Source organism: Vanacampus margaritifer, chromosome 2 (assembly GCF_051991255.1).
Source record: "Vanacampus margaritifer isolate UIUO_Vmar chromosome 2, RoL_Vmar_1.0, whole genome shotgun sequence".
NCBI lineage: Eukaryota > Metazoa > Chordata > Actinopteri > Syngnathiformes > Syngnathidae > Vanacampus > Vanacampus margaritifer.
Genome location: NC_135433.1, coordinates 41,046,074 through 41,058,659, shown reverse-complemented (window position 1 = coordinate 41,058,659; position 12,586 = coordinate 41,046,074). Strand labels below are relative to the sequence as shown.

The 12,586-nt window shown below is 39.3% G+C and overlaps 1 protein-coding gene across 3 annotated transcripts in view; it reads left to right on the top strand.

Annotated features, from left to right (window-relative positions):
• The window catches only part of cadm3 (cell adhesion molecule 3), a 120,783-nt gene that overhangs the window by 77,560 nt on the left and 30,637 nt on the right, over positions 1-12,586 (top strand). For all 3 annotated transcript variants that reach the window (XM_077555607.1, XM_077555606.1, XM_077555608.1), the window contains exons 4-5: positions 5,605-5,757; positions 10,666-10,803. In XM_077555607.1, coding sequence (XP_077411733.1) covers positions 5,605-5,757; positions 10,666-10,803 — 291 coding nt within the window. The remainder of the gene's footprint in view (positions 1-5,604; positions 5,758-10,665; positions 10,804-12,586) is intronic.

Below are 12,586 nucleotides of genomic sequence, written 5' to 3'. Positions count from 1 at the left end.
ACATACAACTTCACGTGCAACCATTTGACAGTTTATTTTGAAACATAGGAAGTAACACAAAAAAAAGCCCCGAAATCACAGAAGATGACAAATGTGTGGGATGTCAGGCAACCACAGAGAATTAAAAAGAGTGCAAAGTCCGGGGGCACTGAAACGGTGTGTGTATGTGTGTGTGTGTGTGTGTGTCTGAGGGCCTCTCATGAAGACAAATGTAGTGACCTTGCAGAATGATAAGGCATGAAGATAGAGTAGTGTTGGATATAATAACAGTATGTGTGTGCGCGTGTGTGTTTGTGAGAGGCTCACAAAGTGAAACAAAGACAAAAGCGTGTCTTCATATTAAAACCAGTGAGTGAAGTGGACCAAAATAAAATATAAAACAAAAAATAGTGACGCTTTGTGTCGGCTTTTTTTTTTCTCCTGCATTCATACTACTAAAAAAATAAAAATACACAGACGGGCTGTGACATTTTTAAATGTCAGCGGCGCTGCAAAGAATTTCCCCAAGTAAATCTCGGAGCGCCTTCTCAAAAGTTATGAAAACTTGCCTGGCAAAAATATACTTTGTGACCTTTGATGATGTCATCATGTGTCAACCAATAGTATTCTTGCTCAAAGAAAAATATGGTCTGAAAGGGTAGAAAAGATTGGTTAACAAGTGGGAACAGAAAGAGTGGTGAATGCAAAAAGATCAACATCAGCACTGTATTTTCTTATACCGGTGGATCCTGATTTCCGTGCAAGCGCGAGGTTTTCCAATTTGGCAGCCCCAGTCTGCTCCAAGCAGGACATCCTTGGAAATGACAGAAAGTCGATCTAAACGTATGCCTGTTCTGACCACGTCTAAATATTGGCACAAGGTAGAGCGCTACTCTTATGCGATTTTGGTGAATTTGAGGACACTGAGCTCCGATTATCGACAGCTCCTTCTGTAAACCCGCTCACTTTACCTGCAGCAATGAAAGAAGCGGCTTTTGAATGGATCCGACTTCAGTCTGCTTTAAACACTCGCAGTAGTGCAGCCAGCCCGACCACAGATCCGCCGGGCAGCACTGGTTTTACCCACCGCCACGCTGGATTTACACCATTTACTCAAATAAAGCACTTAGATTCAAATTATTAGGGTTAGACCTTCAGAATAGGGTTTCAAGCAAGGGTTTGGGTTACATGCAAAGATTTGGGATTTAAATTACGTTTCGAGTTAGACTTTCAAATTTGGGCTACAATGAGAGTTTTAGTCTAGCGTTTGAAACTAGTGTTTCAAGCCTAGATTTGGGTTCCAAATAATGGTTTACAGCTAAGTCTCAAGCCTGATTAGTGTTTTAAATTACGGTTTCAAACCTTGTCTTCAAATTAGGGTTCCAAGCCTGGGTTAGGGTTTTAAAGTTTAGTTTCAACCTAGGCTAAGGTTTCTCACAATGGTTTACTTTTATATTTGGGTTTTAAATAAGGTTTTGGGTTTCATGCAAAGGTTAGGGTTTCAAGCCAGGGTTTGGGTTTCAAATGAGGGTTTATGGATTTAAGTGAAGGTTTTATATTAGAGTTTTCAAACTGGGGTTTCAAGCCTGGGTTAGGGTTTCATGTAATTAAGGTTAAGGTTACAAATTATGGTTTACAGTTTTAAGTGAAGGTTTAAAATTAGGGTTCCGAATTCGGTTAGGTTAAGGTTTCAAGCTAGGCTTTAAAGAATGTGTTAGTGTTTCAAATGCAGTCTCAAGGCCATGTTTAGGGTTTAAAATTTAGGTTTAAAGTCAATTTGGGGTTTAAAGCCTGTGTTAGGGTTTCTAATTAGTAGATGTGAATGCTGGGTTCCCTTATTTCGTGTGTGTTCAGTTTTTGGATAATAATGTTCCAGAGGGAAATGCTCATACTGAACCTTGTAAACATGTAACCATGACGTTTGTATTCAATCTGCTGCACTTTGGGAATCAGGCACGTGTTTGTGTTTACCTTTTTTCCCAAACACTTTTCGGATGCAATGAGCCGCCAAAATGTGACAGACGACACCAGACGCAAACGCGACAACAAAGTAGGACACGCTAGCAGATTAGCATGTTAGCCGTACAGGATTAATTCCCTTTGGCGATATCGCCGCGTGACAAGTGTGACGCCGCTTTGAAAACAACAACAACAAAACGTCAAGGGAAAAAAGCGGCGGAATATTTAAGGCACTGATCCCGACTTCTATCTCTTCTTCTACGTGTCATGTCGGCCCCTCTCAAACTCTGCCGAGCTAACGCGCCGCCGAGCGCTAGCTGCCTGTCACATCAGCGGCCGACTGCGCATCAACAAACACGTTGTCCCGGCGACGTCAAAGGGAGCTTTCATGTGGAAACCCGACAACGACAACAGCACCGCTACCGCTCGCTTGTGTTTTTTATTTCGAACCAGGAGGCTTGTGTATCTGTGGCTTGCTGTTTAAGGGAGACAGATGGGTTGTAGACACGGGAAAGGAGGGTGACGGAGAGCGAGACAGGTGGGCAGAAAGACAGGAAGATAGACAGACCCAACAGAAGAAAGACTTGAAGGCAGGCAGACTGAAGGACATTTAGATGAAAGAGATACAGAATGATAGTCATAAGGAATGTAGGCAGACAGTTACAATGAAGGAGAGACAGACAGGTAGACAGACTGGTAGAGAGAAAGGAATGCAGACTGGGTGACTGAAAAATAGAGACTGACAGACAGAATGATGGACAAAAGGACCCCCAAAAAAACAGAAAGGTACAAAGGGAGATGGTCAGTCAGGAAGACAGACAGACAGAAGGTTGAAGAGCAAGGAAACTTGACAGACAGACACATACGGGTTGAGATGCAAACGGACGAATAGGCAGACAGACAGCTTAAGATAGAAAATGACAGAAAATGATAGACACAAGGAGAAAGACAGATACAAAAGAAAAATACAGGACGAGAGACAGAGGGGTAGAGAGAAAGACCGATAGTAAGAGAGACAGATAGATACAAAAGAAGGAGACAGACAGGCAGACAGACAGATAAGTAGAGAGACAGAAAGGCAGAGAGGCAGAAAGCTTGAAATAGCCTGACCGACAGAATGATGGACATAAGGACATTACAGAGACAGACAGGTAGACAATGGACACGCAGACAGACAGTGAGAGAGACGGATAGACAGACAGACAGATGGGTAAAAAGACAGGTAGAGATGCAGACGACAGACAGCTGGGTATAGAGACAAAGGCAGACAGAGTGAGAGAGACAGATATACAAGTGGCAAGACAGGAAAAAAGGCAGACAAGTAGAGAGACAGACAGACAGACAGACAGGCAGGCATCAATCCCACCATACAAACACAGCAAAGGTCATCCATCGCTATCAAGGAATCGAGTTTCATCCAATTTCATCATCATCATCTTCATCGTCATCTTCCTCATAGTCTGAGGATTTCTCCTCGGTGACACACCCACTCGTGTCACTCTTCATCCCTCTCATCCTCATCCTCCCTTTCTTCCTGCATTCCTCACTTCCTCTTACATCATTTTTACACACACACACACGCGCACACACAGAATCATTAATTCCATATTCCTATTTCACCTCTGCCGTCCTCTTTCCTTCCCCCATCATTTTCTTATTGTTCCCCTCCTCCCTCTTTTGTTCGTCATCCCTCCCTTCTGTTTTGCGCACCGTCTCCACGGGCCTTTTCATCTCCATTTTGTAAAGCTCCCCTCTCCCCTTTATTGCAGCAAATAACCAACAGCAGCGCACATAAAAGTAGTACAATATTAATAACACCATATTCGGCACAGAAGCCTTTACAGAAACTTTGTACTCCCACAGAGTAGGCGCACCCCCCTGCTGCAACTCACCCTTAAGAAAATGTCAAAATAGCTCATAATGGCGGCGTGTCATGCAAATTATCGTTATTGTGTATTTATTGTACCCGTTTATGCATTTTTAATTTGGCGCACCCCTGGGGGTGTGCGCACCACACTTGAGGGATCCCTGATATACGGGACACACTTGGCATAAATGTGAGAAATGCTCATGTACAACAAACAACAATTATATAGGAAGGCCCTAATGCACCCCCAGGGATGTACGCACCATTGTTTGATAATGTACAGAAAACAGCATAAAAATATCATGACTCATTTGCAAACAGCAATTACATTGGAAGGCACTCAGGTGCGCACGCACCGCAGCATGAGAATCACTGATATACAGGATATGGTGGGAAAACATCACAACTTGGCATAAATGTTGAAAGTATCCGTTAGATTGGATATAGCGCTCATGTGGCCCCTGGGGTGTGCACACTACTGTTTGATGATATGCAATATACAGTGTGGAAAAATAAAATCTGCCTAAATGTTAACAGCTGTCATATACAAACATTTCACATACTTTATTATGCACCACTGGGAGTGCGCACATCATAGTTTAGGAATATACAAAATACATGGGGGGGGAAAAAATCATGACTCAGCATAAATGTGAGGAAACCCTCATATGCGAGCAGCCATTGCATTGGACAGTTCTTACTTACCCACTGGGCTCCGCGCACCACAGCTTGGTAATATTTGTGTATAAACACTCATAAATACAAGCTGCAGTTATTAACAATTAGCAACTTATTAACAATTAGTACTAACTAGCTGGTAGAGATCATGCCCCTCACATACCCGGGGGGGCGCAACAAAATGTATTAATCAGTGATATACAGGATATATGTACTTGTAAAAACAACGACTCAGCATAAAATTTATAAGAATCATAATTACAAACTACCATTATATTGGATGGCAGTCAGGCCCTCGTGGGGGTGCGCACATGACATCTTGGGAATCCCAAATATACAGGAAACAAATGTAAAGAGATTATGACCCAGCATGAATGTCAAGAATCTCCCTGGATGATGGTGGCGCACTCCTGGGGGTGCGCGTATCGCATTTTGTAGATCACACATACAGTACACAACATACGGATAGTGTGTGTAAAAATATTATGACTGTCGATGTTAAAAACATTCATGCTCAAACAGCCCTTACATTAGGCCCCTCAAGCACACCAGGGGGTGTGTGTTCCACATTGTAAAAATATCATGACTCAGTATAACTGCTGGGACTGTCTTGGAAACACGCTACCGTCTGATTGGATGGCGATTACACACGCCCTGGGGGTACACATTCAAGTTTGGGGAATCCTTGATAAAAATATCCCGACGTGGCATAAATTTTAGAAACAATCAAATGGCAACTACTATTAGGATAGCATTCCACTCACACACCCCCACGGGGGTGCGCACTCCACATTTCGGGAATCCAATGATATACAGACCACAGTGTGAAAACATCCCGACTCAGCATAAATATTCAAAACGCTCATTAGATGGGATGCCGCTCACGCACCGCCGGGGGTGCGCCAGAGTTGGCTGATGTACAGGATGCAGTGTAAAACTCTGATGACTGTGCATAAACGCTCACATGTGCAAAGAGGGAGAAAAGGAGGCATCCAGCAATTAGAAGCAGGAAAAATGCGGCCCGCCAGCCAGTGGGAGTGGGAGTGGGTTCGGCGTGAAATATTGATGAGGTTGCTTGAATGAAATTTAAGCACAATGTGTTGCCGCTGTTCTTGTTGCAGCGCTGCGAGACAACCGCATCCAGCTTCACCGCTCCACGCCCACCGAGCTGTCCATCATCATCTCTGAGGTGCAGCTGTCCGACGAGGGCGAGTACACCTGCTCCATCTTTACCATGCCCGTGCGCACCGCGCGCGCCACCGTCACCGTGCTGGGTAAGGCCTGCGTCATACAATCATGGCGTACATTGTTTTGGTTGGTTTTGTGTATGAAAAAAAAATAATCTTTCACTCCCATCCATTTTCACTGAAGCGATCTTCTTCGCTCCCGGCTGTTTCACTGGATTTTGACTGATTTTGCAAGGCCCACAGAATGTTGTGTTCTATTGCTATAAAAACATGAAACCTCAGGGAAAAAGTATTTTCCGTTTTACAGCAATTAGCATGAGAATATAGCTAAGTTTCCTCATTATTCACAACAGTGGGGAAAAGAGCTTTTTGCGACATGGCCCTGGTTGATCTCTTATACTCTGCTACCACCTGCTGGCCGTTTTTGTAATAAATACCATTGCTTCAAGCATTCTCTTCAGTTCAGAGACTGCAAAGCCTTCTGTATGCTCGAGCATTAAAAAATACATAAAAAACGTATAAATATGTTGTTGCAATATTTAAAATAGAACGTATTTATAACGTTTTTGGGAGCAAATGAGTTAAGAAAAAAATATAATACGATATATTTGTTTTATAAAACAATAATTTTATTTTGAATCAAAATTAATATTATTATTACTATTTTTTTTCTTTGAATTTGTTTAATCCCATGTGGTGAGGGAAATTAGAATTTATCATTATTTTAGGGGGCGGGGGGGGGGTTACATGGTTTAGAAAATAAAATATATTTCAATACACTAAAGTTATTGCATATTATATAACTTCTACTTTCTAGAAAAAAAAGTTTATTAAAATGAATTAAAATAATATTATAAAACAATATATACTGTAGTAAAAACATTTTAAAATATATTTTTCTCAGACAACGAATAATGTTAAATAATAATCTTAATAGTCCTAATATATATATATATATATATATATATATATATATATATATATATATATATATATATATATATATATATATATATATATATATATTTTTTTTTAAATAACTAATTGTATTATTTTATTTCATTTTTTTAAGATATAGTTTTAGAAAAAGGTTTGGGGGGGGGGTTTAGAAACCTTTTGCTTTTATAAATTTTGGGCTAAATTTTGAGGGTGTTGCGGAGTTCATAGAAGTATTTTTTTTGTCAGAATCAATTGTGTTGTTGTTTTCTTCTTATTTATTTATTACTTATTTGTTTATTATTAACTATTATTATTATTATTAACTATTAGCTATTATTATTAACTATTAGCTATTTTAGTAGAAATGGTAAATATAGTATAAGTACAGCATTTTTGGAATTTGTAATTTAAAAGTACCTTTTAGGAAAAAGTAATTAAAAATTACAAAATTATCATTTTTGTTTAAAAATATATACTTCATCATACATATACATTTCCCAAAATAAAGTCATTCATAAAAAAAAATGTGTGTCCAAAATACCACATAATTCACGTAAAACAGACATTTATTCCCAATAATTCTTTTTTTCTAATTGTCTTGGTACCAATCCTTGTGGGTTGGTTCATCACACAGTAGAAGGAACGATTATTTAGTGACCTTGTGAAAGTCACAAGTCGCCCGCCTGCCAAACGTGACTATGAACTACACTGAGGTATCGATCACATCAAAAGATAACATGCTCAATATTTAATATCGCAGCGTTTGATGCTGTGTGTGTGTGTAAATGTGTGTGCGTGTGCTATGAAGCAGCATTGCATATGAATGAGGGCATCGTAATAGTCCACATACGGACGTGGCTGTCCAGACAAGCACAATAAAAGATTTATGAATTATTCCACGACCGGCTAACGAGGACACGCACGAGTTCCCCAGCCAGCGGACGTTTCAAAATGACCCGCACGTACGCACACACAAATGTTGTGTTGCCACACTTCATTTCTCCTGCCTATGTTCCCGAGTGGCTCGCTGAGTTTTGACATTTTATAAAATTTGAATGCTTCTCTAGAGTGATGAAAAATGTATGCAAGGCAAAATCCACAACTGCTGTCAATTACACACAAGATAAAAAAAGAAAGCACAATTACTACAAAAGTGACCAGCCAATCTCTCTCTCTTTTTTTGCTTTACAAACACACCTTGGCTGTAATATTGTCTGTGTGTGTGTGTGTGTGTGGGGGGGGGGGGGGGGGGGGGTTGGTCCCGAGCCACCATTTAAATTGGCTTCAAACCAGCACTGACGAAAACAAACATTTACAAAAGCACAAAGTATACTGCATTTTCCTAGGGATGTTAGATACCACTTTTTGTCTTTTCACACCGTCGTAGTTGCCGAAAGGGATGGATGGTTAACCGAAATGTCATTGTGATTTCTATTTTGGCTTCTCTCGAAAAACGATTCATGTGCAGCGTGTTTACAAGTTTCCTACGTTGTGAAAGGAACCTAAATGCACCATGTAGCTTGTAGCTAGCCCGAAGCGAATCAGTATGATTTTGCCATGCCTAAGCGTACTTTAAACTATTTAATGACACTCCGGATTGGAGTTAACTGTAAAACTAAAAACGGTAAGGACAATTACATACAGTGTGTATTTAAAAACAAAACATGCTTCGTTTTTAAAACATCGCTAGCCTAGCGCTAATGCTAGAGCATGGTATTCATGTGCCAAAGTAGTTACCCCCCAAAAAATTTGTTTCCCCTGCTGCGGGTATGCATGTTTTCAATAAACGCATGAAGAAGACATAGGTGTTTTTGAGTTTTAGAAACAAGGTTTTGTAACAAGCAAAAGTATACAGTATTTATCGCAGATAAACAAAAGAATAGCAAGAGCACGTTAGTATTCTGCAATGGACTCTGGGTGCATTTAATGACGCAGTAGGAAATCTCAGCATACATAGAAAAGCTCAAAGGACTGAGGAATGTTAATGTTTGTTTGGTTTTCTTCCACATGTTTAAGGTTATGGTTAGGAACAAGGAATTGCCACTTTCATGTGGTAAAAGTTATAAGATCCCGCGGCAGGGGATACCAATTTTTTTGTGGGGTAACTACTTTGGCACAATAGCGGATCTCATTCAAATGCTAACCGGAAGTTAGCATCAACTTTAGGGAGTAATAGTGCTTCAAATAACGAATATTCACACACAAATGTTGTGGAAACACATACCCACAGTAAGATAACACTACCCAAAGGCACACATTCTTCCCAATTTGTTAAAAATGAGTTATTTTAATAGAATTCAATCGCAACTTTCTTCTGTTCTCATTATAAGCGTGTATACTATGGATGCACAGCACCACACTGCCCCTAAGAGGCCAAAACGCGCAGGAACACCCAGTAATTGTTTTGCAATTACTGTTTTAGAATACAGTATTTTTTTTTAAACTTTTTTTAATTGACTTTAAAGATTCACAGAATTTTCTTTTCCTCAAAATGGAATGATACAAATATATCCAATACTTTTTTTTGTTCATACCAACACACATTTTGACGACATGGCATAAAATACAATTCCTGTGACTTGTGAAAATAACACATGATAAAATAAATATGATAAAGAGGGTAATGTAATGCTTAAGTTTGAAAATGAAGAATGAAAATGCAAGAGGCTTGAATTTGATATTTATAAGGTTGACAAAAAGTATAGTGCTCAAAAGTGTTCAACGTAAAGGGATGAATGGGTGTAAGGCTATGATCATAGTTTTGAGTAGTTGAGTTTTAGTAGTTGAGAAAAATATTACCATTTTAAAATCAATGAATAATCGTTTTTTTATTCATGATTTCAATCTCAATCAAAATAATCATGATGATCATTTTTCCCATAATCGTCTGGCTCTAATCATATAGTCGATACTGATGCCACTATTTCTTTTGATACATAACATTTCCAAACAAAAAGAATGACAGATAACTTTTAAGAAAGAACCAAATATAGCAAAATAGCATTTTTGCTTAAAATTGCATACATTTAATGGCAATTTTCTATTTTTCTAATTTCTACTTCCTGATCTTAAAACGGCCACAACAGGGCGGCCGATACTAGTATTGGCCGCTATCGTGAGCACCGATACTGTGAAATAAATCCAGATATCAGACTTTAAAAAGGGTTATTTTTAAGAAAAAGAAGAAATACTACTAATTTTATGTCAATCCTTTTTCTAAAAGAAAATGCTTGATTCTCCTAATATTTTCCCTTTTCCAAAATCAACATGAAAAAACGAGGCAGACTATTTTGTCCTTTTTTGACCGTGATCACCTCCCACCTCTCGCTGACATTTCGAGAGCTCCCGCGAGCTGCTGCTTTTAATTAACTTCCAACTGACAAAAATAAACATTCAGACCAGGCAGGGCGGGGGCGGGGGCGGGCCCGTCCCGCTTGACCGACAACCCAACACTCACCACTGCCAAAAAAACAAAAATCAACCCCCCCAAAATCCATTTGGACTCAAAAGCCACAAAGCGAGCATTTAATTTGCTTGTTAATTACTCATTTATTTCCTGGAGAAATAGGGCACAGCATTCCTTTAAAGACACAAACACCTTCAAAGGCGCAAAAAATAATAATAAATGCAGGAAATATGGCCACACTTGACAGCCAAAAAGAGCACCAGACAAATCCATACTTGAAAGGCGTGTGTGTGTGTGTGTGTGTATGGCACCACAAAGATGATTAGCCCACAATCCAGTCAATAAAGTGCCAGCGTACTTTATTGCTCGTAACGGAGAATCGTCTCACACACACTTGTACACGCATACACACACACACACACACACACAAGCTAACCTTTACTTACTGTTGCATTGTGACGAACACGGTGCTTATTAACTGGCACATCAGTCACTACTATACACACGTATAGAAAAAATAACGCCTTCTTCTTGGCACGTACAGTCAGTCTCGATTGTAGTGTTGCACATCAGTCACTACAGCTTAAAACAAAAAAACATTTAGCATTGTTATCACGTGACACGTTCTGATTTTGTTTGTTTGTCGTCAGGCGTCCCGGGTAAGCCTCACATCTCCGGCCTGGAGAATCCCGTGCAGGAGGGCGGCACGCTCACCCTGACCTGCACCAGCACGGGCAGCAAGCCCCCCGCCAGGCTGCGATGGTTCCGCGGGGACCTGGAACTCGAAGGTGGGAATTGTGTGTGTGTGTGTGTGCGCACATCCTTGCCATATTTCCGCCTGTGCGCACATGTCTCAGTGTGAGCTTGTGTGTGTGATTTACACCTTCACTTTCTGCGAGTGAATGCTTTTTCTTAATTGCTTAACTTTGATGAGAAAGATGGAACAGAACTTTTTTTTCTTGAGGTAAACTTTTTGAATCTCTTATGTCATGTCAAGGGCTAAAAGAAAAGACACACAAATAAATTGAGATTCAGTCACTAGTTTGGTCCCTAACATGTCAGAAAATTGGCAAAAATGTGGATAATTGTTTGTCAAAGTAAAAGCAAATGATTCAACAAAATGATAAACAGGCTGCTATCATGGAGGACAACAGAAATTGGAAAAGTTATTTAAACAATTGATCGATCATAAAAAAAAATATGAACTTGACTAGTTACTAGCGTTAGTTACTTAGTTAGTTAGTTAGTTAGTTAGTTAGTTAGTTGGCCACTTATTTGTTGGTTGTTGTTTTTCCGGGTTTGCAATTAGTGGTTAGTTAGCTAGTTAGTTTTTGTGTGGTTTACACAATGTGTGCCCAGCTGGTGTGCTGTATTTTTGCTTTTGAGATGCAAGTGACAGCAACCCAGCGGCTTTTGCAAAAGAGGATATAGTCGGGATAAGCATCCCGAACCGGCAATAAGAAGCCGTGCGGATGTCGGGATGAAGGGATGAAGGGACGAAGGGACGAGGTCGGACCCCCCCGTGACTGATAAACGGCGGGAAATGGTTGGCAAGGAGACGTCAGGAGAAGACAAATGAACTGACTTTCTATTCGGCTGTCTTATATTTCGACAAATTGCAGCCATGTGGCTTTTGACCTGCCTCGCTTGCTGTCAGCCTCTCCAGAATGTCCACATAGGCCGGTCTGCTACAGTGTGCTCACATTTATTTATTTTTATATTTATTTTTGAGAAAATATTAATTTTATAAACAAAAACAATGGTTTATTCTATATGTTATAAGATTATGAGAATAATATCATTTAAAAAAAATAATCAGGACATATTTTTTCATGCGAAAAAAAGTATTTTTTTTTCAGAAAAAGTAATATAATTTTTTTTTTTAATAATTTCATTGAAAAACCTGACAAAATCAAAATCATATATTTGATTAAAAACAAATGTTGTCAAAATAATGTAATATTTATTGTTATTAAAAAGTATTAGTAGATAAAGGTTTAGTTGTCTTTTTTTAATGAGCACCATGTTTAAAAATAAATAAATTAATTAATTAATTAATTAAAATACATTTATTGTAAATTTAATTTACTTAGTTACTTAGCAATAATGATTTAATCAGGCAGTTCATCTAACATCAGTTATTTGTTAGTTAGTTAGTTAGTTAGTTGATTGGTTGGTGCATAGGCCTGTTAGTTGGTCAGTCAGTCAGTCTAGTTGGTTGGTTAACTGGTCAATTGGTTATTTGTCATTTGGTTGGTCAGTTAGTCATTGCAAAACTTATCGCCACAGAAATTGGTACTGGTATTGGTTGTTTACTTTTTGAGGGTTATAACTCCACCTGCTGCTCTGGCGTGTCCTCTGTATTCATGGTTATTTGATGACTATGCATCTTTTGCTGTCACACACGTTCAAAGTGCTTTCATGATTGCATTTGTATGTATGAAGCAATGGCCGTTATTTGTTGCGTCCTAATGCTTTGGCAATGTTTGGTGTAATTATGGATCAGAATGAATCAAAAAAGAATGGAGTGAGGACACAAAGTAGAGGAGGAGGAGGCGCAGCCTGCCTGAG